At 38.4% G+C, this 27,721-nt stretch overlaps 1 protein-coding gene across 1 annotated transcript in view; it reads right to left on the bottom strand.

The window, feature by feature from the left end:
• DCDC2 (doublecortin domain containing 2) overlaps nucleotides 1-27,721 on the bottom strand; it is a 68,062-nt gene that overhangs the window by 22,875 nt on the left and 17,466 nt on the right. The window contains exons 5-9 of the mRNA XM_074146651.1: nucleotides 22,972-23,048; nucleotides 22,724-22,855; nucleotides 19,071-19,217; nucleotides 17,969-18,023; nucleotides 15,272-15,473 (exon numbers count right to left, since the gene is read on the bottom strand). Of these exons, the coding sequence (XP_074002752.1) occupies nucleotides 15,272-15,473; nucleotides 17,969-18,023; nucleotides 19,071-19,217; nucleotides 22,724-22,855; nucleotides 22,972-23,048 (613 nt within the window). The remainder of the gene's footprint in view (nucleotides 1-15,271; nucleotides 15,474-17,968; nucleotides 18,024-19,070; nucleotides 19,218-22,723; nucleotides 22,856-22,971; nucleotides 23,049-27,721) is intronic.

Below are 27,721 nucleotides of genomic sequence, written 5' to 3' on the forward strand. Positions count from 1 at the left end.
TTTTAATAAAGGCAAACCCAAAGAAACTCACCATGTGCTCAAAGAAAGAGGCTGCAAGGTTTATCACTGTTTCAGTTCCTCACTGACACTGGTATATTCTGGCTACCATGCTTCAGCACTGTAACAATACAGGGAACTACTGGACACAGTCCAACGTAGGGCAACTAAGATGATTAAGGGATTGGAGCATCTCCCTTATGAGGAAAGGCTCAAAGAGCTGGGACTCTTTAGCCTGGAGAAGAGAAGGCTGAGGGGAGACCTTATCTATGTTTACAAGTACCTAAAGGGTGGGTTGAGGGATGATGGAGATGGACTCTCTTCAATGGATCCCAGCGACAGGACAAGGGGCAACGGGCACAATCTGGAACATAGGAAGTTCCATTCAAAGATAAGGAAAAACTTCTTTACGGTGAGGGTGCCAGAGCCCTGGAACAGGCTGCCCAGGGAGGTTGTGGAGTCCCCTTCTCTGGAGATTTTCAAGACCTGCCTTGATGCAGTCCTGAGTAATGTGCTCTGGGCAATCCTGCTTTAGCAGGGGAGTTGGACTAGATGATCTCTAGAGGTCCCTTCCAACTCTGACAATTCCGTGATCCATAATACCCACTAGCAACAAGGGTTCTCATCTCTTGCTATAGATTGCAATTTTATCTCTGATTATGTGAAGAATAAACCTACAGGTCCTGTAAAAACTCTGCAAATAAGAAACAAGATGATCTCTCTTTCTTCAGCACAGTTTTTGCCACCTTTGACAACACAGCAGTGATATAATCTATGTGCCTATGTTTTAGCTACAGAGAGTTTGTTAATCCTAAAAGTTGTCAGTGAGAAAACGTGGACAACAGTTTTAGCTCACAACGCACAGCTGATATTCAGCAGTCCAGGTTTACACTCTTCGGCAAGTTCTTAATTTTATTCAAAGCAACTCAGAGCATGATAGTAGGAGTGGCTGCCATACCCGATGTTTTGTGCAGCTTTCCCTTTAATTAAGGGTTGGCCTTTTTCTTCCTTTTTTTAACCAATAGCAAATCCAGGAAATTGAAACGATTGCTAACTTCTAAGACCTCATAATACTCAAAACTAAATCTGAAAAACTGTGGAGTGGCTCAGCCCATGTCCAGTATAGTACTTTTCCAAATCATAGCAAAAACTCTAACTTCACGGTCTATTATCTCTAGAACTTGTTTTATAGTTTGGGGGGGTGTATAGGGGGGTGGGGTGTACTCTGGAAGTTGTGCAACCACAATTAAACTACTGTATTTGAATAGAATAGGCTTTAAAGTGAGAGTGCTCCCTTACAAGAATATTCCATATTCCATTATGCTTCTGAACTTTCCTGTTCAACCTCCTATAGTACACTCCTTACAGAATGTGGTGCAAACAAAAAATAAGTAGGTTTGGGTTTTGTGGTTTTTTTAAATCTTAAACCAAGATGCTGATCATTAAACGTGCCTTTAGTGTCATTTTCATAAGCCCAAATTCTGCTGAACCAGATTCTGCACTAGTCTAAGATCCAAATCTCACATTTCCAGTTGCAATTACTGTAACATATAATATATTCAATATTATTTAGGTTTCTACCAGTTCAATGAGAGTCCAACCCTAACATTAATAGCACGCCTTATAGCTTACAAAAACCAAAGCACCAGCTCACAGTCTACTGGATCTGCTCTAAGAAGTGGTGAATTTAAATCTTGCACAAAGAGCTCTCAACACTAAGAAATTCTTTAATCATCTTGATTTGAGAGGATTATGACATGGATCAGTTGTAATATGAATGGCATGCTGGTAAAATTCTCAGTGTATTAAAAAAAAAAATACACATTCAAAGTAAATACACGGCTAGCCCAACTAAACTCTGTTGGAAGATTAGGTTAAGCTTTAAATAAGATATGCACATAATTCTTCAGATGTTAAGTCCCAGGAAACAATCACTTTAAAAGAGTCTGGCACTCAAAACCAGAAGATTCCACATAACTGCTAAACTGGCAAGGAAAAGGACGGCAAAGAATATGGGATACATTTTCTACTATGAATACTTTCTTTTTATCTATTTCCATACCCTCCAAAATGTGCATGTGTAAACTCACTGTGCAATTTATTGGTCTCAGATTAAAATAAATAATCCCATGTCAGTGACAGCCAAATGCAGCCAATTAAAATGCCAAGAGTCTTTTTCACTGTGCATCAGGAAAAAATAAAATAAAAATCGTAAAATGGTGATTAAGTGCTTCCCTTACCCAATCCAAAGCCTTTGAATTTGAAGGAATTTTTTGGAATAAACCTGCAAAGCCAGCTGAGGAACTCCAGTGAGCCTTCAGAGTAGACAGTGGAGCTGTACTGATCAAAACAGTACTTGGGAGTAATCATTATCACTGTGTTCCTGGAGTTGGCTTCTAGCTCTCCATCAAAAATACATCTCTATTTCAGAATCAGATTCCTCATTCTAAAGTGAAACTGAAAATGCCATAATTCAAGTCAGGAATTACATATATGATACATCCAATACTTCAGTATCTGGTCTAAGCTAGATTTCTAATTTCACTGTCAACTGAAAGAATGGGCATCTCCAGACACACTTGTCTCTCTTTGACAGGTGAAGCCTGGAAACTCAGCTTGAATTGATTCTCTAACCCTCATATGGTGAAAGGTAGGCAAGATGCATCTTCATCTTGCCCTCAACAAGTTTCCAGGAGCAGCTGGAATCTGAAAGTGTACCACAGTCAAGAAACCTTTAGGATTTATTGCATCTTTCTTGTTGCCATGAGGAAACAGACTGGAACAAACAGCCTTCCCAAATAAAGAGCCTTTTCTGAACGCCTGCCCATGCTTTCTGAATGGACAAGGAAAAGGTGAGGCACTACAGGCAGAGCCTTCGCAAATAATCCTCTTTTAGTTCTTGCTATGCAGAGTTTGAATGCTATTAGCCCAAGCAGCACTTTGGCTAACAGCTGGCAATGCAGACAGACAACGGACGTTCTGAGAAGTCTGGTGTGCTCGTGTCTGCTCTTACTTTTCCTCCTCACCCTGCAAGGGCAGAGCTTACAGCTGGGCATTCGTGGGCAAAGGTAGGAAGAGAACAAAAGCACCACTTGCACGCTTCCTTCTCAATTTCTGTTTCTCAACCATATGTTTGAAGCAGTCTTGAAAAGGCACAAGCAAACTGGGAAGAAAGCTGCAATACTCCTTTCCACTAACTGAATCCACCTGAAATACTACAGCTAATCGACCGTATGGTACCAGCTGCCTGCCTAAGAGGGAAGCTGCAGCTCATACAGTCAAACCCAGGTGAAACAGAATGGCCTTAATACAGAATAAACCACCCCCGTTACCAGCTTTTAAGGTACCCTCATCATCCACTTCAGTCCCACTAGTCAGACAACAGCTGCAGGAGTCCATGTCACCCAGAGACAAGGTGACAAACCAGGACAGAGTGAGGTAGAGATCTTATTGACAGGGAGACACTAAAAGCATACACATTAGGAGAAGGGGAAGAGCTTGCACTAACACACAGAGCAACAGCCTATATTCTGCCCTTTCAAGTTGGGCTGGATATTAACGCAGATCTTCAGCACATGAAAAAGTACTGAAACCAACAGGTGAAGAAAAACAGTACCCTTAGAAGGTACCGTACATGTACCCTTCATCTGCCCTCTGGATCCTAACATACTGCCCCAGCAGTATAAGCTCCTTTCACCCGCAAAGGGGAGCATGCATGTAAATATAGTGTCCAAGCACAGGATAAGTACAAATACTCACACAGCATGTCTGGGTGCCAGCTGTAAGCCATGGTCACTTATTTGTATTTTGAAACCCAGAGGCTCAGTATCTTTAAATATTAATTTCAATGAAGCTTTTTTTTTTTTTCGTTAAAAATTAAACAACGGTTCTTCAGTTGTTAAACAAAATTTGTCCAGTTTGCCTATTGGTTTTCTTTCCTTTTAACTGAATTAAATATTCTTGTTCCATGGCCGTAGCACAGCAGCCACATTAACTTGTAATGAATACTTAAAATGCAAAAAAACAATATTCTTTGCTCTGTTGAGTTCTCATCACACTTCTGTTCTTTTAATACAAAGTACACTGCAATTGCACAGAAAACTACTTTTGCTTTAAAAAGTCATAGCCCATAAATCAGCCATCACCAATACACACACGAACTTTGTAAAGAGCATCAAGACATATATTTAATGGATACGTTCAAAAGAATAACTTTGTCTTAGTCAAAAAAAAGTTATACTTCACACACATAATGACTTGGAGCTATAAAGCACTCCAAAAGAAAGCTACAAAGCTATGAATTATGACTTGAATAAAGTCTAAAGACATCTTTTCAAGCTATGAAGTTACTTTATAGAGACGCCTGTTTTACAGCTGATAAAACCTCTTGACGAGTCTACTCTTTGCATGTGTCACCACCTGTTGCAAAGCTACACAGGGCTGAGTCCAAACGGAGGAGAAAAATAGTCAAACAAGAATGGCACATCCTCTCTGCTCCCAAGCTGATTAAAGGAAAAGGCTTGTGATAACCAGGTGGAGAAGGAAGCTAGGAGAGCTTTTGTCTTCCCATTCACCACCTCTGACCTTAAGCAGCCACTCCACAAGAGCCTTGGCAAGCCAAGCATTTCTACAGCTGCTCTCTGACATACCCTTGAGCCACATGGAGGAAGTTTCAGAAAGGTGGGAACAGCTTAGGAGGGCTGAACTGCCTCTTGTTACACATGTCTCTCCATGTTGATGCTTCACTGACTTTAGAATGTATCTAGGCCCAAGCAATTGCCCGAAGTCAAACAGGAAAACTGAGACAGAAGAAGGGGTTGAACCCAGACCTCCAGATCCTGGTGAATCAGTGCCAGACAGAAAGGATTACTTAAGGAAAGACCAACAAATGGCACAGAAAGAAAACAGTTGAAATTGGATAAAATTAATGAAGTGCTATATGGAACCAAGGAAAAGCATCAGAAAATGGGATGTCCCCTGCTCACGGCAGGGAGGTTACAAGTAGATGATCTTTAAGGTCCCTTCCAACTTAAACCACTCTGATTCTATGATTCTATAACTGGAAAGGAAAGTAGTGGAAAGAGCAGAGGGAAGAACAGTGAAAGGTGGGGAGGGATGGGAAGAGGAAGGGAGCAAATCAAAGGAGGTGGAGAGCGTGCAGGGAGGCCAGACTGATATGCAGTGAAAGAGTTGTTAGGGTACACGCATCACAGCCATCATGGATGCCACAGGATGAATTAAAACAAACAGAAACAAATTGTCACAGACACAGCTGTGTATTACGGAAGCTTTCTTCCATAACAGTATCAGAAAGCTGCAGGTATGAAATGCATCTGTCACAAACTTGGGGTCACCTGACAATTTTGCAGCACTCAGAAAATACTGATAGTCCCATTATGGAGTAAATTGACCTATACTAGCTTGGTTACATTCCTTACTTTAATTATAGAAATTTGCTACAAGTACTGCTACATACTAACGCACATTATATGTTTTTCCGCTTTCCAGAAAAGACAGGATCCTGGCTCTGGACTAATCTGATCCTCTCCATTAAGTCTGAGTCAGCCTTCAGACTTTCAGTCTTCAAACATTAGCTAGAAACTATTTAAATGACAATGTTTTAACCAAAAGTCCTTTAAGAATATTTCCATCAAAACAACAAAAAAAAATGCAATAAGCCTCCTACTGAACTACTGGAACACTCACACCACGCTATTAAAAGGACAGGATATTCAAATATTCCTGCAGCCGTTTCATTTGAGCTGTGTGTACATTTTATATTTTGAACTGTGCAGTTTACAATGGACAGAAGGATCCTTAACAACATTGTTACTTGGTAAACGAAGAAGAGAATAAAACACAAAGGTGCAAGGGGACATCACAGAATCACAGAATGGTCTTTCAGAGATCATCTAGTCCAACCCCCTGCCAAAGCAGGTTCACCCAGAGCAGGCTGGACAGGAACGCATCCAGGTGGGTTTTGAGTATCTCCAGAGAAGGAGACTCCACAGCATCTCTGGGCAGCCTGTTCCAGTGCTCTGTCACCATCAAAGCAAAGAAGTTCTTCCTCATGTTGGGATGGAATTTCCTGTGTTCCAGCTTGTGCCTATTGTCCCTTGTCCTGTCACTGGGTACCACTGAAAACGGTCTGGCGTCATCCTCTTGACACCTGCCTTTTAGATATTTATGTTTACACTCGACCACTGTAGAGATCAGAGGCTTTTATATGGCTTGGCTTATATATTATTTTTTAAATGTTTTATCAATATCACTGACATTAATAGATTCTTTCATTTAATATGGTAATGCAGATACACTCATATGACCATATATATGCTGAATAATTTTTTTCGGTCTGGAATATATCTCTGTGAAAGATTATCAGCCACTAGTAACTCATATAGTTAGGAATTATATACTTCTCTGAGGTTTTATCGTTAGCTTTTAGCTCTATTCTTGCAACAGAGACTATAAATTGTTTCATATGAAGTATGAACTGGTTTATTCACATTGTTTAATGATGATACTGAGAACACCGTGTGTGTGAAAACTCCATTAAATATTAAATAATAGCAATCCTATATTTTCCCAATGATTTGTGTGATGATCTATACATTTTAGGTTTAGGATAATAGCTCCTTCTTCAGAGTAAATATTTGTAAAGCCTTGACCTTCCAAATCCACATGTCCAAGCTTCAATTTAAGCACATAATGAGCCTAACAAAGACACAGGTAAGTGAGCATGTGACTGACCAGTTGGGTCTCTTCAGGAGCACGCTGTTTTACTTTCAAGCAAGCAGATGCCAGAGGCTCAGTAAAAGAAATGACACCTTGACTGTATGCTTAAAAAGGTTAATCATGCACGTTAGCGTGACTTGGCATAAAAAATATATAAATACACGCTTAAGCACATTTTGAAACTGGGCTGTTTTGGTAGTGGTTCCTCTGGACTTCAGACCCCATGTCATCTCCTGCAGAATTCCACATCTCTTCTTGCAAGAACCTTTCATATGGAAGACCACTCACCACTGACATCTCAAAATTCATACCTGATGATAGTTAGAAAACCTTTATCTGAGACAAGAGTTAACAGAAGAAAGCCGTGCTGTGGGACTCAAAGATTAATTCAAAACACAAACCAAATAAAATGAAGACAAACAGAGGAAAAAAGATCTTGATGCATTAACTCACATCACAGTATCATCTACCTCTCTAGATATATGTGCAGAAGAAATTTACTCAACTTATTTGGGAATTTAGAAGGCTATGTCTCTTATGATATAAACAAACATATTCACATTTGTGCCCAGATTAAACAAAATTTATAAAACTTATACTCATTAATATATTCAGACCGCAGCACATTTAGACTCTAGCAACAAAAATTATAGAGGCTAACGCTATTTAAATAATTGACCTGAAACAAATCAAGAGGGTAAGAAAAACAGTATTTTCTACCTCACGTGTCTACTCTGCCATAAAAGCCTACTGACTTACCAATATTCTTCATTACTAAATGCATGGTACACTTAATGTCAGTCATCCTAATTTATTGTCAGAATTCCTTAAATTACTTTCCTATGATTTTACCTTTCATAAGAACACTTACCAGCTACTGTAAGGATAAAATAACAGAGATCTTAAAAGGCATGAAGAAAATCTTTCTGCGGGAAAGCAGAATGCATTCATATGGAAACACAAAGTTATTATACGGCAGACACTAAAAGCCTTACTTCTGAGAGTCAGAAGGATTGAGGGGAAAGGAAAAAAATTCATTCCCATTTGTGCCGTGTCCAAACTGTTCATGTAAAAAGAGAAATTAATGGTCTAACCATTATGTGGTTTTAGCCAGTTTTAAGCCTCCACTCACAACTATTTAAAAGAAAGGTCTGGTTTTCTAAGAAACAGAATGTAGCACTGTGGAAACTGCTGTACCAGATCAGATCTGTGGTTCATCCATACCAGTATGCTATGTCTGACAATGCCAGCATGGGATGCCCTAGGACAAAAAAAACCCAACCAAAACAAACAAAAACAACAACAACAAAACACAAAAAAAACCCCAACAACAGTAGCCAGACAATAGCTAACCTATGTTCTGATTTGAAATAGTCCTTCTAATTACCAACTGGTTTAGAACTTGATATCTGAATTTTTACATCACAACCACAACCACAGTTTGTTTGAAATATCTATCATAATGCTGGGTATTATTCTTATCCAACATAGTATTTTTGAACCAAAAGACTTCTTTTTTGATGCAATAAAAAATTCCCAGGTTCTTTTGTTTCATGTGTGTTTTTTCAGATCCCTAACCTTTTTTTTTCTTTCCATGAGGTTTTCCTAAAACTATAGTGCCCCTTTCTGAGATGCAATTTAAAAGAATCGCAGATAAGCTCAAACCATTGATTTTATTTACCATGGGATATTCACTTTTCTTTATCTCTACATATCACAACATCTTACTGACTTTTTAATGACCTCTGCTGTAGCATCAGAAGAGATTTTCACAAAATTGGCTTCATCGCTGTTTTTCTAAACCCTTATGGCTAAAGTAGCACCCTGTAAAGTATTTCAGTTCACCACCTACCTACCATTCTGCATTGCTTTTGCTTTACCAACATTAACTTGATATCACATCATCTAGATGGTCACTTAGCTTTCTGCACAGAAACTTCGGCTTTTTTTGCAAATCATGAATATACAATGAATTCTTCATCAGGAAATCTTGCAAACCCACCCTTTTATTCAGCACTTTATTATTATTATTTGCCTTTGCCATATAGATACATTCAAACAATTCTAGCAATGAGAAAAAAAAATTATTTCCTCAGAAAGAGGTTTATTTCCTTAGAAAAAAGCTAGATGCTCTCTACCTATTGTTGCCCTCATGCTTAATGAAACCTGCAATAACAAGAGAATCCGAAAGCCTCCAAATTTTTTTTTTTTAAAAAAGACAGATAAAAAAATATGAGGCCTCACCTTGAGTATTGTGTTCAGTTCTAGGCACCTCACTACAGAAAGGACATTGAAGTGCTGGAGCGTGTCCAGAGGAGAGCCGCCAAGCTGGTGAGGGGTCTAGAGAACAAGTCATATGAGGAGAGGCTGAGGCATGTTTAGTTTGGAGAAGGGGAGGCTGAGGGGAGACCTCATTGCCCTCTACAACTACCTGAAAGGAGGTTGCAGAGAGGTGGGTGTTGGCCTCTTCTCCCAAGGGAATAATGACAGGACCAGAGGAAATGGTCTGAAGTTGCGGCAGGGGAGGTTTAGATTAGATATTAGGAAGAATGACTTTACTGAGAGAGTGGCCAGGCACTGGAACAGCCTGCCCAGGGAGGTGGTGGAGTCGCCATCCCTGGAGGTATTTAAGAAACGTGTAGACATGGCACTTCAGGGCATACTCTAGTGCCTGGGATTGTTGGTTTGTGTCCGTTTGTGGGTTTTTTTGGTGTTTTGTTTTGTTTTTTTTTTTTGTTGTTGTTGTTTGTTTGGTTTTTTTTGTGGTTGGACTCCATGATGTCAAAGGTCCCTTCCAACCGTGAAGATTCTGTGACTATTAACAGCTTCAGCTTCACAGAGGAACAATCAGCAATGACAGAGGTATAAAAGTGTCACAGCAGCCTACAGTATAAACTAGAAAGCTGCTGACGGTCACCTGGTTAAGTCATTAGCAAGAAGTAAGCCTCTCCCTGATGCACCATCTCAACAGTATGGAAAGCATAGCAGACAGCAGTGACTCCCTACAAGATGCCCCCTAGGGACAAACAGAAATGGAGTTGCGAACTTTCCTGTAGAACATCTTCTATACTAGGAGGTCTCCATGGGCTTAATCAGAAGAAAGGTTGTCAAGAGATGAGCAGGCAGGTTAAACCCAAGCAGCCCACTGAGCCATGAACAACAAACTGTATGATACAGATACATTAGGATATCTGGGTATGAAAATATTTTCAGTGTTTGCATATTTCTAACATTTCTTTCTTTCCTGCTTCCATTGTATGCTAAAGGTCACCTCAGTATGTCAAAAGAAGCAGGCAGAGAAGCCAGCCACAACCTGGTCTGCTTGAAAGAGTGGAACTAGTTTGTTTCTTTTGTTAGCAAGGAAACATGGTAGTGAGACTTTCCCACTGTGAACTTTTTTTCAGGTAGAGAAGGGGCTGCTGCACAGGTCAAAACTGAGCCAGGTGACTCTCCTGTGATGTGCCATAAAGACTATGTCAATGCTGATGAGGGCAGAATGTTTCAGGCTTTGCTTACTTCAACACATCTACTTGTTTCTTAGATCCCCCACTGACAGAGTTGCAGTCAGTGGGCTCATAAATCTGATTTGACTGATGAGGTTCTCTAGGGAAAGCTTTTGAGGGGACTACACCACCTCCTACCTCAGTCCCAAAATGTACATCAACCAGCTAGGGTCCACTTCCCACCTGCAGATAGATAATTTGGTGGAAATACTTAATCAAGATCCTGTGCTATATTTAACTCAACAGATAGTCCCATGGGTGAAAAACATTCAGCTAATGAGAAACAAAGAAACAAACTTGATAGCAAAACAGACAACATGCCTTTGACAGTAAGTTTAACATCATCACAAATCACACAGCAGTTCAGTCCCTTCAAATAAGAAAGGACAGAAATATGGTGTTAATGCTGACCCCTACAACTCTAAATTATTATGGTCCAACTGGCTTTCTGTCAAGAGAAGTCTTTGACATGGAGGGTTGGATGGGCAGGAAGATACTGTAGTTGCAGCACTCACACACTAACAGCACACATCTCCTACAGCCTTCCTGGCCTATGCTCCAGGTCACTCTATCTTGAGGTGTGACCAGAAAAACCACTCAGGAGTCAGCAACTGCATAGAAGATGACACTTTGGGGTCAGTATAGTACATTTTCTTTAAACTACTTCACTACGAGCTACCTAAGTTCTACTTCAGTGGAGCTCCCACACAGGGTCAGACCTGAATGAAAAGACATTTGCTGATTTTTCAAGAGCTGTCCTCCTTCCCCAAAATTTGCCCACAAGTGCCGCAGTCTCTCACAGGCAGGCAAAAATGGACAAAATTGTGCAAGAGCAATTTAAGAATCCTTCACATCCCAGGTGGAGATATTTATTTCCTAGGGCTTTTGATTCTCCAGAGGGAAGCCTGCTATTCATTTACATGGGAAAGAACAATGAGAAGGAGCATACAGTGATAGACTTGGTTACCAAACGTGGCATGGTGTGTTAGCTCCTCTTTCACATTTGTAGGATTCCACAGAAAACAAATAAAATAAAATATCTGTCTGCATACAAAAGACATAGAAAAGTTATTATCTGAGTAACACACAACCTCCTACTAGTATATGGCTCAAGAAAATAGTTCCAGCTGTAAAACTACCATCACACTAATAATTTAAAAAAACAAAAATTAGAAAAGAAATACTGTCTCCAGAGACTCTCAAAGATAAGGGTAAATTTAAACAATTGTAGCTATCAATCTACATTTCCTATCTCTCTGAAAGGCATTATTGCATCCTAGGGATACATATACTGAGTACATTGAAGCACTCATTTTCAAAGTAATTGAATGGTGTTAGGTACCACTAACAATCTTACAGGCGCATTTTAGTTCTTAATGTTAATGATAAAATACATTCATTTTTTTCTGGCATATTAATTATTTTAATATGAAAGAATTTCCTATATTTTTTTGCCACATTCACAGCAATACCACATTAAAAAGTTCTTGTATACAGTCATCACTGGATTAAACATTGTGAATTTTTAGATTTTGCCACTATATGGGTAAGTTACCCAATTCACCGTGCTTCAGAACAAAGCAAAAAGAAATCGCACTCAGTGTAAAGTCTTCAGGTTTGGCTGGGTTAACAGGGTGGTTATGAAAAAACATATAATTTGATATGAATGCCTTGCCTGCTTCCTGCAGTAGAAGCAGCAACAGCTATTAGTGCTCTTCCTTAGTCCTGCTCGGCCTCCTCTCCAACACCACACCTCAAATGCCATCCACCTCCAGAAGGACATTTCTGCTTCTCTTTAAAAGGTGACACATGCCACTTGCCTCACTGGGTCAAAAGAAACCTCAGATGTTTTGCCAACAGCATCAGCTCTTGTCAAAAGGTTGGGTACCTCTACCAGTCTGTTAGACTTCAGTCAATTCAGAAAATAAACTCAGTAGAGACACTCTACAATGGTTTCTTATGTGAAATGGTGAATATAGGGTATTAGGTGCTGTTAGTGAGCCTTTGTAAAGCAAAATGCAGGAAACTGGATATCCTAATTTTGCTCTTGATAACAGAAAAAAAAAATATTTCACACTTACTGCAAAATACTAGAAAAAAGTGGAACCAGAAAGGGAAGGAGAAAATAAATAAATAAAACATAATTAAATTTAGTTTGAATCATGTGGCAAAGAAATACATTTAAGCTGAACTAGGATACTGTAATCATAAGGATGCACCTCTTGTTAAAATACAAGCAGGGCTGAAAATCACTTTGAATGGTAGCCTTGTGATGAGAAGCTTAAGGCCACTGCTTCCTGGAATATTTTCCACTTGAACTGGCTGAACAAATATTAGGGAATTTAACTGGGGAAAGGTAAGTCTGTAGACGTTCACAAGTCTGCAGTTGTCACTGTGATTGGCATAAAGGCTTACAGGAGCACGAGACAGTTTGCTTTTCGTGTCTGGCAAAAGGAAACAGCTCTCACTGGCTTAGTATACATCTCCTCATGAACAGAGACCCATTGAGAGCAGGGATTGCACCCCACCAGAAATCCACTGCATAGCTCTGGATTTCTCATCTCACGCTGTTGTCTGAATTTAACCCAGAGGCTTCATCTCCCTCAGCAACTGCCTGCATGACCACCTAGGTCTCTCTGGACTTGCAGAACAGCACACACATCAAATTGCCCATTCCCACTTCTGCTGGCTCTTCATACACGAAGAAAAAACCAGAGGAGCACAGAAAGAACAGAGCGCTTCTCCCAACATATGCTTTTGCTCAAACCAGAGAACTGGCTGCCTTAAACAGCTTCTCCTAGTTACACAAGACTCACAAAGCATGCAAAAGCTGAAGTGAAAAGCAAGCAGTCACTTCTTCAGTAGACCTGGTGGATTTCTAACCATTTCTGTCAGCAGGAGAAGAAATAGCACTAAATATGGAGAGGTAAATATCTCCCTATATTTGTCTGCTATCTACCAAAGTAAGATTTGTCTCAGTGCCTGCTGAAAGGACAGAGAAACTATTGCTCTTCCCTCCACTGGGAAATGAAAGCAAGCAATCAGAAAGCTCCGGTAACATAATGCAAGGCCGACAAAGGCAAAGAACAAATTTCTCTCACCTTGGCATGAGGAGTCTGTTTGCTTCCAGGAAACTTTGCAGAAACTTTACTTACAAAAATCCTCAGGCCAGAAAAAACAGCACATAGAAAATCACCATAATGGCACTATACCTAACAGAAAAAGCTATGTGGCTTGGCTGTTCTTAACATAAGAGTTCTGACTGAGATCTGTCTAGACATAAGTAGAGGTTCAGAGCAGTTCAGTACTCTGAACCGGAGACTAGATCAGAACATGTCAATTTTGAGCTCTGTATAAAGAACTCTCTATCAGAATTTCCCAACAGAAGTCAATGCATCTGTTTCCAAAAAAAAAAAAAAAAAAAGGAAAACATATCAATGACTGAAGATATCGAGTGTGGACAACAGCCTAAACATAAAAGCCTTTCCCTGCACTCTTTGCACCTTACTTAATGAATCTGAGCCTTTAGAAATGGTAAGCCAAGCATAGAATCATAGAACCCTAGAATTGTCTAGGCTGGAAGGGACTTTTAAGATCATCTAGTTCAACCATCAACCTAACTGAGATAAAAACCATCACTAAACCATGTCACTAAGCACTATGTCTTTTAAATACCTCCAGGGATGGTGCCTCAACCACTTTCCTGGGCAGCCCATTCCAATGCTTAATAACCCTTTCCGTGTAAAAATTTTTCCTAATATCCAATCTGAACCCTCTGAGAGGTCATCTCTGGTAGTCTCTCCCTCATATGTTTTTAGTGTGCACCACTCAACCTGTAAAAAGTAGGGATACACCATGATGATTTCAAGGAGAAGAATATATTCAGTCATTTTATCCGTTACAGTGGACAAATGTTTCCAGTCACTTTCATTATAATATAATCGTCATTCTTCAGTAATAAGAAAAATTTGACCAAAAGAGTTGGCTAAAATGATGTCTGCTTACAAACAAAAGGACAGAATAGTATTTGAATCCACACTAAAATAAACCTGAAATTCAATGAACTAACTCTTGAAAAGACAACTGTATTACAAAAGATTAGGTTTCATTGATCTTTTAAAACTCAAATTTACAAACCTGCTCCTGACTTAAAGTAAATTTACAACTCATGCCTGTAGACAGATGTACAAAACTGGATGACATATACTGAAGTTTTAGACCGCAGTTTGTTATTGCACACTTAATAATTAACACTTAAACAGCAGTGAGATGAAATGTCAAATGTTATGAAAAGTGTAATTTATTTCTTGTGGCTGATATTAACTGGCCTGTATTAATGACTTTTGGAACTATTAATAATGAGGGAAAATAGCCATCCCAGCATGGCAGCAAAATCCGTAGTGAGGGGACAGTCTTCTAGCCATTAAAAAGAAAAAAATGGGGAGTAGGGGAATATCATACCATAGGATAAGAAAAAACGTTTCCTTAAAGAGGATGTTTATGACAAAATTTCTAAATTGCTGACACAGTACAGTGAGGGAGAAATTCTGAAATTGTTTCCAGCAGCCGGGCTGTATGATTAGTCTCAGCAGCTATAGGCTAACTGGAGTTTGTGTTTGTGTTATTCCCCCAGGGTCTAGTCATTGTGTTACACAGAACTGGGCAGCGATCATTAGGGACAGCGAGGTGTCCTCTGAGCAGACCAGCTCTTTTTCTGCGCTTTTTTGCAGGGCAGAATAGTGGCAAAATGGTCAAGATGTGTTTTCTATTATGCTTTTATCAAAAGCATAAAGATATGACCATATTAGTTTAACTTCCAAGGCATATTAAAATTATATACAGCCTTCCGTAGTATGTAAACGAAGCCAGGAATGTAGTGGTTATGCATAGGTACATTTCCTAAGCAGAAAGAACTTCTGTAAATTCAGTTAGCCAGAGTAAATGGAAAATTCAAGAACTATACAAGCATATTATTCCACTATTTCACTGTTTTAGCTGATGTTCAAAAGCCACTGGCTACAATATGCACTGACCATTATCTTGAAGGACTCCTGTGGAAGCTGTTACTTTTACTGTCTGTTTTACTTTTGTAGAGTTGTTAGAAAAGTGTCGTCTGGACACAGAATCTTCTGGATTCTGGCTTTTTTTGTCTTTCCCTTTGGGAAGCTGAGGTGAGGAACTATTTTCTCCTGGGTCACTGGATCCAACGGTAGATTTAGATTGCCGATCATTTCCCTGAAAAGAAGTGTACCCGATTATCACTGACGAAAATGACAACATTTATTTTTTTAAAATTTCAATATTGTTTCAACTTTTTAATACTAAGGATTGGTATCAGGTGTTAAAGAAGCATATTAATTTACAATCAGTACAGTTAAGTGATATCTTGAAGTATGCAGAAAACTGGAACTATCTCATCAACTTACTATATGATCTGACTAATTAAATGGTCCTCAACAACTCCCAGAAGAAAATAAGACATTTATTATAAGAAAATAATTTTTCATTTGATGAAAAGAATGGCTAGATGAATCTATACGTGCATACATATGATATACAGCTATATCTCATCTATACGTATGTGTGGAAAGTCAAAAGATGTAACATATACAACTTGTGAATAATTTATTGCCTGTGTAAATGAGACATGGGCATTAATCTAAGTGTCAAAAGCAGCTGGAAGAGGGTAACAGTCTTCACGTGGCAGTACCACTGTGACTGCCAGGTGGACACTAAGAAAGGGGTCTGCCCACACATCACCTCTGAATCACCTCCAAGGACATCAGTCACTTCCTCTGGTTGCTCTGTGGTGTTTCTAGAAACACAACCAGAAACCTGGTCCTTGTTTCTACAGCTTTCATTTATATATGATCCTGAGTGTACTAGCCAGAGATTTTATTATTTATACACATTTTTTTCAGTCTAAATCTGTTCACAATCAACATTGTAAAAACCTGAACTGTATACAGCACCCTTTATGGTGCTGTTGATATTGTTCTAGGTTGCATAAAGACTTTACCAAACGAACACCCTCAGCATCGCCTCTCATTAGGGGCTGTCAACCTCCTACTTTTGCCAGTCTAACAGCACATGTAGTTTCTTCCTAATCCAGTTCTGTCAAAACACTCCATATAACAACAAAACACTCTAGCAGATAGGACAGAAAACCTTATCAGTATCTGGAACTGTTCACCTTATCACAGTCCTAGCTGAAATACGGAAGATGAATATATTCTACTTCATTGTTTTGTTTAGTGTAGCTGCATGAACAATTCATGCCATTTTAGAACTTGCCCACCAGAAAGGCCTTTCATTCTGCAATGGTCATGGACAATTCTCTTCACCTCACTGCTAAAGTTAAAAGGTAATACTGTATAAAATTAAAATCTTTCAGAAAGGTAACTCCTGAATAAAATCCTGCATCTCTTTAAAAAAACTTTTGTATGTTATTACATTTTTATATGATTCTTCTGGTTTTCATGTGACCAGTAGAAATCAGTTCTGTTTAAAATATCTTACTTAAATACCATCTATCTTTTACCATCTAATCTACCATTTATCTACCAATACTCTCAAATCTACCGCTAATCCTTTCTCTATAAAGAGAAATGAGGGCATGGCAACATTCCAGTTTCTTCTGCTTCAAACTGGAGACTGTTACTCCCAAGCAATAATGGTTAAAAAGTGTAGATATCAAATTGTATGATTTATACCAGTTCAAGTGTTGCAATAGATCTTTAAGAGCAGTAGTACATATTCCTGCCTCTTTAAGATTTGACACTTGTTCCCAGTGCGTTACAATCCCAATGGAATTAAAGTGAACGTCAAATAATTTTCTTACATGTTGTTAAGTAATAGTAGAAAAGGCAAGAAGTTAAAACTGTTAATGAGTTATTTTTACAAATGATAGAACTGCAAAGCTCAGGTTTTACAAAACAAACACCACTTGAAAGTATGTTCTTTACTGAGGTTTTATCTTCCACTGAATTTCAACAGAATGGAACAGACTTGTATGTTTTATTGCTTATTTGGTTTAGTGGCTCCAGGGTTTTTTGTTTTGTAAACAGTGAATGGACATGATCAACTACCTCAATTATAAAGACAGACTGTGAGTCTGACTCTCCACTGTCTTGTACTTATATAGTAAACTTCACTTATACAGAATCGGTGCAAACAGATACTTATATTCTGATTTGACACTGTTTTAAATCCACAGTGAAGTCATATTGTACACATATAAATAGCTATATAGGATACAAAGCAGTGGAGGCTTAAGCTCTGTATTTAATTGTTAATTAGGACAAAACACACCAGATAGGAAAGTGGTTTAGAGCCTTATTCAGACCCAGCATGAAGAAATACCATTTTCTGCAAGACATTTTGTAAAAGGTTCTGTGTTTTTCCTTCAGGTGCATAATTTGACTAAATGAATACACAAAGATAGCTGACAAGGTTTATGCAAAGGACCTCAAGGCAGCAGTTGATCTTTGCTATGGAAGGTTTTATAAAAAACAAAGCAAAATATTATTGCAGTAATATTTTCTCAGATGTCTTTTGTCTAATTGACACTGCAAATAGCTACAGATTCATCAAGCTTTAATAAGCACACCACCAGGTTGGTGTGTATTTTTTCTCTTCAGATTTAATTAAAACCCAAAGGACAGGGACTTTCCATCTGCTGGAATTAAGCAACATTAGAAACAAACTTCATTATGGCACTTGATACTTACACTGCCTTTAGATTTTCGAGATCCCACAATCGGAGGTAGTACAGAGGCTTTGGAACTGCAGAAATAAGCCATATCTTAGAATTGTGTCCACTGTCACTATCAGAGACACTATATATCTATAACCAAGTCATGTAACACCAAGTCGGCTATGGCAACAGAGTTGTTTTATTCATGGCACATTTTTACTAAGAATCACACATTTCTGTTCACTAGACTATATTTCAACGTATAATCATTAACTTATTGAAATAAATGCATTACATTTCCCCAGAATGCATACTTATATAGAGAAAATTAGCAGACTGTATTCAGTGAATTACTGTGTGACAGATCCTTACAACTAATATAACGAAAAGTTCCAGCAATTTCAATAAAACTGTTTATATCAAGTGATCAACAAATGGATTCATTTGTTGCAAATGCTGCTTCCCAAAACACTTCCAGGTTATTCACTACTCATTAAAAAAATATATATATATATAAAATATATGCAGAATATGGGAAAAATTCTCTAAATTACACCACTTTGTGGGACAAATTTCCATTTCTTTGCATTTATTTCAAAGAAATGGCTCCTAATTTTCATGTTTTCCAAAGATACAGAAAGCCCAAGTTTTTCTTTACAGACACCAAGTTTAGGACTCTATTATGTGATAATTCAAGCCTATAAAAAATAGACCCAAACACAAAGCATTCTTAAGTGACCACATATTTCACAAAACACTACCAAGCAAGAGTTGAACTAGACTGGTGTGGCTGCACCTAATCTCATTCAGTTGTACACATTTGTATCCCAGGAAAACAAAAAAACCAAACCCAAACAAATTAAGCCAAGTCAAAATAATCCCTTTTCTGACATTAATTTTGCAATACATGATCAATGACATGTTTATGACGTGAAACAATCTGTTGAATTTCCATTTTCTCTTTTGTTTTTGTCATCTCAACTTTCTCAGAAGTTGTCAATAAAGTTTTGCATCCATACTAACCCATCCATTCCTCATTCTTGGAATGATGATTTTGTACTTTAGTGGTGGTACTTTGTAAATAAATTGACACACACATGCACGAGAGAAGTATATCACACACCTACAGAACTTACCCCTGCGGCTTTCTCATTGTAGATTTGCTAAACAGCAGATCACCATAAGGCAACTTCTTAAACTTTTCTCTACCCACTGCAACATAAATTTGCCCATTCTCCAAGTCTGACCCATTCTGAACAAGTTTTCCATCTAAAGTGTAAAGTCTGAAAAATATGAAAATGCTTCATATAATAAACCTTAACATTCAGTTAAGTGTATGAAGAGCGTTGAAAGCTATGTTAATCTAAACTCACTAAATCGTGTTGAATTTCCATAGATGAAACCAAATAAAGTACAGTGCATGTCACACAATGATCAGTTGCTTCATAAAAAACAAAAGACAAGGAAAGACAGCAAAATAATGACTTAAATCACAGTTTATATAAAACTAATAAAGTATGAAGCGCTACGACAGATGAAATACTCTCATAATTTCTAAAATGAAATAAATTACTTTGTACTTAGAAGGTCTTTACTGCCTTTCCCTGATACCATGGAAGGGATCTATTCCATGAGTTCCTGACCTCTCTCATACCAAGTTCCACCTCCCATTTGTGCTCTAGGCACTATGCAGAAATCTGGGAAGAAGAGGGCATTCATGGCTCCACGACTGAAAACCCAGAACCTGTCCACTTAATGCAGACCAAGTTGATAATATTACATTTATGTTATCATACTGTATAGATCAGAAGGTTGGAATGTGGCTGTACCTGGCGGGGTAAGGCTGGAAGTAGCAGGAAATACAATAATACATTATAACAAGAAGCTGTGCATTTTAGGCACCTACAATACTAATAATTATTATGTCTGTTACACCAGGTAGATTTTTACCACAATAATTTGTTTGTACACTTTACTGAGAAAGAAGAAATGCAAAAGGTACTGGGCTGGGTGGAGCAGGGGAGGTCAACACATTATTTCTATGCTATCCCAATTACTACACTGTCAAGTTTGTGATTTTGTTTAAGGATGGTCAAAACAATGAAGAAGGAGAAAACATTCAATAATATATAAGCTCTTTCCCATTAAGCATATTCCAAAACTCAACAATATTTATAGTTAATTAAAAAGTCAACATTAACGGTTTTGCATTTAAGTCTTAAATGCAGGAATGTTGAATGGCCATCTTAATTGCCTCTAGAAGCCTTCTACAGGAGCTACTATATGTGTTATTCATAAATTTCAACACAATGCAAGGAGATATAAATTCATATATACAGCTATACAACAAACCTTTTAGGAAGAATATCAAGAGCCTATCTTGAGAACACCCCTCATATAAACTGCAAAAATTTTCAGTTTAATAGAAATAAAGCTGCTTCTTAAGTTCATATACATGGTCCTGTATGTATGAACTCCTGAAAATGTTATGGACAAATATCTGGCAGTCTCTAGTTGTATTTTTCAGTTATTATAGTTATTATTTTCAAGGTGAATCAAACTTATTCAGTCACTCTAGATGAAAGTGAAATTAAAAAATCATTTTAAAAAACTGGAGCTTAAAGCAAATAAATATTCACTTAACAAGCATCACACAAGTTTTGTGACATTTACTTCTGAAGCCTTTCACCCACCTACCCGGCCACAACCTTTCAAAGACCAGCTGGGTTCTCTCTGGCTAGTATTATGCAATAAAGATGTCCTTGTGGTCACTTCTTCTGGTCACTGGGGGATGACCTAGGGCTTGTCGTGTGGAATGTCAGTGGACTTCCATTTTCCCTCCTGAATCCAAGCCAAAAAGTGCAGCCAAAACAAAGCAAGCATACAGGCTAACAAAGGAGACAGCAAAGACACAATTTGTGGGACCAACATCTCCATACTCCCTGTTGCCAATGCACCAGGCACCTGCCCATCAGGTTGCTGTACTCCATCCCCATATACAATCTGGCAAGCAGAACAGCTTCTTTCTCATTGTCTCCTCTCTCATATTTCTTACTTACATCCCTGTTTTGATGGGGATGATCAATAAATGGTTTTCAAAAAACCACAGGTGAAACTGCTTAAGACTTGGCAGCTTTGTAAGTCTTTTAATAACATGGAAAAGAAAAACTGCCATATACATAATGCAGGTTCTCGTAATTCCACTTATCCTTCTTTAATGAGAAATTATATCTTCCCAGCATCAGTGGTCTTATAGGACCGCCCCTAATGCTAACATACTTTCAGTAAAACCCAGCAATTAATGTGTAACTTATTAAAGAACAACGATCACTTTACCAACGGATTTAATATGTATTCCTGGCATTTTAAGGAAAAGAAAATGAAAACTGGGTTAATAGAAAACCAGAAAAAGGAAAACATTAAATAATTCAAAATGTCGTGTACATTATCTCATTTTTTAAAGGATTAAAACTGAGCACTGATTTCTCAAAGGCAGTTCTAGCTATGTACGGAATGATTTATGCTTTCCTGTACATCATTCAGTTTCACCAAGGAGTGACACCAAGTAATAAGAATAAAATGTGAAAGGTTTTTAAATTGCTAAACAACCTGAGATCAGAAAGAATTGGTATGTTGTAAACAGCTGTTACTTTGCCCCCTTCCGAGTTATACTAGCTGAGAAACATATCCAGAAAACTGCAACCTGTGTGTAGGTCTACTTTACTGCAAGCAGAAGTGCTAAGTAGCCAGATAACAGGAAAAAAGAAATGCAAGGCTGAGAGGAAAAAATTAGATGGGAGCTATAGTCAACAGACAGAATTACCTTAATCTTTTATCGTCTGTATCAGCTCTGGAAAAGCAATCAGAAGAACTGACAGACTATTTTATCTTCACTGATTTGAGAAAGATTTTGCAAGCTTAGCCTCAGACATTCCATAAGCTGTGAAGAATGATTTTCCACAAATGGCCCTTTCCAATCTGAGGAACAGATTTCTGTAATGTGCTCCGCGTGGGGTAACACTGGAATGTCAGCAATTTGCCAGTACACACCTTGGCAGCCTGCTTACACTGCAATGTTTCTCATGGAAACTACAAATATCATTTTGCTCTAAAACTTGCAACAACTATTTTAGAGAGCTTATTTTACATCGTAAAAGCCTTAAGGGACTGAAACTTACTGATCCGAAAGGTCATCTCCTATTCCTATACCACAACTCCTCAGACCAGCTGAGATACCGGAACTGACAAACCCCATCTACAACTTCGGCCCTGGCTCTTACTAGGAGGCTGACCTGGCTGAGTATAAGGTCCATTCTAGTCATAGCACAGGTCCTCAAAAACCAAAGAATCTATAATATTTCCCTTGAAATTGCTTGCTGCAATGAATTTTCAGAACTATCAAAATTAAAAGGTAATGTGTGGATCACATTGCCTTTATTGCACATTCCAAACATCTTCACCAACTTTACTGGGCTCATTTGTTTTATTGACATGAACTTAATTATTACTAAATATATTGCATTATTATTGTATTATTACATGCCTGCTAACCAAATATATAATCAAGAAATAACAGTTGATATAAATTGGGGCTTTTCTTTTTTTAAATAGCAGTTGAAATGAAACCTGAAGGTTACTTGGAGTCAATGTATTTCCATTTTGTGTAAAACATTTTCTTACAGTGGAATTTCCCATGAGGCAGGAACAATCCATTATATCTACTTATAGAGTTTTAAAAACACATCTACACATATCAAATGTATCTTGCAAACATTCAGCTTCTTGATACCTGTGAACAGCTCCACTTCTGAGGGTAACTTTTCCTGTAACCATTTCAAGAATATGATCCCAGTGACTCAGTGTTTTCCTGGGAATAAGGAGGCGCGTTACAGGGCTAATAAGGTCTCCATTGGCAATCAGGCTGAAATAAAGCAAAGTAAAATAATTTGGAGGTGCATTTTAAACAAAACTCATCTGAAGTTAAGACACCACTCTCCCCCCTAAAATGGCAGTTCACTAACTGAAAATTCTACTTACAAAATAGTGTAGGGCTCCTGGAGTGGTTTTCGAAATCGAGCAGACACAGTGATTCTACTGTGAGTAACTGGCTTGACCTGCAAGGACAAAAAGAATTAAAAATTCTCCAGACCTAGCAAATCAAAATAAGGTGTCAAACCCAAACAAACATTCAAAAGTCATAGTACATACATTAACAAGTTGGGCCGTATTTCTAAAAAAAAGACCATAAAAGCTTAAAGGATTAAATAGATGCGTGCACTGAGACATGCTTTCAAACAGATGTACACATTTTATTTAAACCGGCAATGCTCCAGTCACTACGTAAAGCAGTCTGATGACGTGATGTGTTGCAGTTATCACATTCTGTGCTAACTTAAGTAATAGTTCTCATTTAATTTATGGAAAGTGGTGTGGGCTCCAGTGCTTAAGTCTTTGCTTTAAGTCTTTTCACACAAATTCATTTAGTGCTGACAGGACAGGACTGCTCTCCAGATCTTTCTCTTGCGTATACTAGAAAAAAGCAAGGGAGGTGCTCAACCTACTAGATATTCTAAATGGCTAAAAATTATTGTTAAAATGATCAAATTCAACTGCCAATATAACCCAAAGAACCTCACACAGCAAATTCTGCACCAAGTACATAAATCCTGGAGCTAAGATAGCTCTCTTAGGAGAAAACACAACCAACAAAACAAAAGCAAAACTGGCATTCCTTGATGTACAAGCACTTCAAGTGAAAGACAGCAACAGGTAAATCTGTTGAACAAAATCTGTTCTCAATATCTGTTAAAAAAGCAGCATATCTATTCTGAGTTCAACTCACTTCAGCTTTTTGCTTTTCTCAAAGGCCCTTGAGAGCAGTGTAGCCCTCCCAATCTTTCATTTTCTGAGATACTCAGAGGACATGAAAGCCTGCACTGGTCGTGGACGGAGGAAGGCAGAATTAGCCTTTGCACAGCACAGTGACTGAACAGAAGCAATCATCAGCAGCAGAGGCACAGTGATCTGAAGCTCAGTGCAAATGGATATTTTAGCCAGAGACTTCTACAGGAGGAGAGACAGCAAGAAAGATGTTACTGCCACATTATGCTTGTGGACCAGACTAGGAAGCGGGCTCCTGGAATGGCTGGGGACCTTCCCTTTACGCAAACAATTTACTAGGCAGTGTATTTACTCTTTAAGATCTATTTCATAGATACATGTTTGTCTTGGCCTCATACAATGAGAAATTTTGTAGTAGACTGCACATAAGCTATGCCTTAATGCCTAAAGTAATTGAAATTCAAAGACTTGCTGTTAATTCCAATGTGTTCTGAACCAGGTGGAAGATTCACACCTACTACTACAGGCTTGGAAAGAGAGTAAGAGGTTGTTATCGTATGGGTCATTAGGGGAGGCAAAGAAATTTTTGGAGGCTGCCAAATAGTTTAGGAGCTCAGCCATTCTTGCAGAAACATTTAAAGCACATTTTTTAGAGCTTAGCTGGTCGTTTATGTCACCAAAATTTGAGATGAAGATTTACTGAGTCTCTAGGAAGAAAATGAAACGCACCTTAAACTGCAACATCTGAAAAAATTTCTGTTGCTGCTGTCAGCCATTAAGGGTTATTTGCCAAATGTAAGCAGTCTAATAGAGAGCTTCAGAATACAGAAAAAACCAAGGTAACCTTCTAAAGACTATACTGCTGAAGGGTGGGGCAATACTGACTTACTTCCACAGCATCAGGTCCTAATATTTAGGCTCCAAACACAAGTTGCATCCAGAAGGGGAATGACTTAACTTTACACCTTTCTGCATAGCTGCTAGGTTGCCGGGCTAATCCCCTGTGAAGTATTCAATATATAACTAGTAAAGCCTTATATCTCTTTTTCTGAAAGTTGATTTCTCATCTATTCCTGATGCTCACTTATGCTGTTGATACCTACGCTCGAGCTCTCACACACTCCAAATAGTCCATCAAAGTAAGTTCTCCGACCCAATCTGCAACACTCAGATTTCGATGATCCACGCTTTACTGGAACTGGCTAGAAAGCATTCGCTAAGCGTAAAGGAGCCCTTTAGGACAGTCCCAGGTGTGCCCAATTATTTCGTTGTTCTTACAAGCTGATGAAACCATTAATTTTTATGTATGCTCCTCAGAAGGCCATCATGTTATTGCATGCAGCCCAATCACCAGGCCCCCGAGAAAACAAGCAACCCAACAGATGTTAAGAGCTCATTTATTATTCGAAGGACTGTATTTCTGCCAATAATAGATACTCTGGCATCAGCTTGCAATTCTGTCTTTTGGGTTACTCTCTCAAAGAGTCATTAATATTTCTGGCAGCCTTCTATGGCCTAACAAATCAGCCCTGTTATTAAACAAGCAAACTGCAGGGGACTGTAAGACGGGACCAGCTTGGACAGAGACTTAATATCTGTCTTTTCTACCTAAACGTGACCTAAACCAGAACAAAATACAATCTTGCGTTGTTTTCGCTGTGCGTGTTTAAATCAAATGCACCTCTTATACTAAATGGTGAAAAGAATACCTTAGTGCAATATTACCTCTGCTAATATAACACCACAAAAATCAGTGCATGGAAATACTAAGATGATTATTATACTATTAAAACACCCACAGGTGTTAAGCACAGTGCATAGAACAAGACCTCAGTTTCTGGGAGCATGGAACAGAGTAGGCCAGACTAAACTAAGCAGGCACTGGACCAAGATGGCACAGAACTCTCTGAAGAGTCTTTGCCACACATGACATGAACAGTGGGGGCAAGCATACTGCATCTTCTCTTGGAGTCCACAAGCTCTTAGGCAGATGTTTAGGCTTTTGTTGTTTGTCTGGAAGAAGAAGGATAACTAAAGTCTTTGGGACTTCTTGCCTTCTGAAGGCATATTTTACACCTGATCTGCTTCAGAGGCCAAAAGAAAGATAAACCATATTCATACAGGACACAGGGAAACTCTGATGCTTCAAATGAGAGAGGAAAGGATAAAATATATATATAAATTATAAGACAATTTAAAAAAACAAACAGAGCACAGGCATGCTGCAAATGAGCTGTGCACAACACCTTTAATTTTGAAGCTGGCAAGCATGCAGACATGCAAGCAACTACAATACAGTATAATATAGTATTCCACAATGCACATGAGATAGATTCTTATAGATGCCCAATGTATGTTGTGGCTACTGCATAGTGTATCAAGCTCTCCAAGTACAACAGCTCAAAAACTCAGCACAAGAAATCCTAGCCTGCGCTGAAGCCACCTTTTTAAAAAACAGTTTGGCTAGATCTACACTGCATTGTGATTAAAACAAACAACAACAAAAAAACCAAACCAAAAAACCAAAACAAAACAACAAAAAAAACCCCACCCTATACACCATTCTTCTAATAAACAAGGCTGTGCTGTTCTTTTTTGGTTTTTTTTTGAACAGTCTTCAAGTTACTATCTCATAGAGTTTAGAACTTCTGTCTGACCAATGTTAATTATAATTATTATAATAATTATAAATTATTTAATATAAGATATTATAATTTCAATATACAGAAGTATATATATTAATAAAAGACCAAGCACTCAGCCACTATGAATCAATCTAGTTCCTCTGAAGTACATGCAGTTATGCCAAACCACCACAGCGGAAGATCTGATCAAGGATTTAATTACAGAATACACGGTTCTGCTCGTGTTTTGTTTGTAGGGGGTACCACAATGTCGCAGTGTCTGGAATAGCCTGACCCCTCTGGCACTGCAGAGTTACATATTAACAACAATGCCGTCTTGGGTGAAAGTTTGTGTTTACATTAAGAGACCAGCATCACTAGCCCCCTAAACCCTTTATTTTCTTTTAATTTCACTAGCAGCATTCTCAGCTGATGTAAATCAACACTGTCCCATTTACGTCAGCAACTGTAAGCAGATTTACACTAATCAATGGTCTGGCCCCATTATGATTTTATCTTTAAATTTTGTACATTTTCAGTTTGTTTGAAAAGACCCATTCAAGGGCAGCTTCCATATCCTACTCACACGTTGCCAGCATTTCATAATTTGTGATGAGATACTCATCTGAGGCAGTACGTGACAACATACAGCAGCAACACAAAGTATTAAGGGAGGAAAAAGTAAGCATTATATCAATTGAAACTCAGAGGGAACTTTAAGCTGGAGGCAATCAATCAAATGAGAATTTGCAAGGCAACAAGAGCTAAACACAGTTGGAAATACACCATGGGATCACAGACACTCAAAACCACCATAATTTTTACCTTTCTCTTCTACAAAGAATTTGTTATTTCCCACAGTGCCTCTTACACCAACAGCAGCGTGGATATTTCTTGCTTCAGAAAGGAGTTAGCACCTGTGAAATATCTTTGCAAAGCACCTTGCAGAGTCTGGGCAAAACAAAGCAGCTAAACTCAACACAGGCTAGGTTCTGGGAGTGGGGATCAATCTGCAGCGTTTGAGATCTCTGTAAACACTCAGATTTCAGAATACATTCTACAGAGAGTCTCTCAGAGCCCAGCTTTCATCTTCAGTTGTAATTCACTGTGGTTGAATTTGTGTCTCTGAATGTTAGCTGCAGCTGAGTGCCTCCTAATAGCCCTTTGAAAATACAAAGCCAAGACCAGCATCTATCTGGAACATGGTAAAAAAATCCACATCCTCACAGCTGCTTTATAACAACATTCTACACATTTTTCCCTTAGACTAAAAATAAGCTACATATTCACAAAATTTAACAAACACACACAGACAAAACACT

Source organism: Numenius arquata, chromosome 4 (assembly GCF_964106895.1).
Source record: "Numenius arquata chromosome 4, bNumArq3.hap1.1, whole genome shotgun sequence".
Classification (NCBI taxonomy): Eukaryota; Metazoa; Chordata; class Aves; order Charadriiformes; family Scolopacidae; genus Numenius; species Numenius arquata.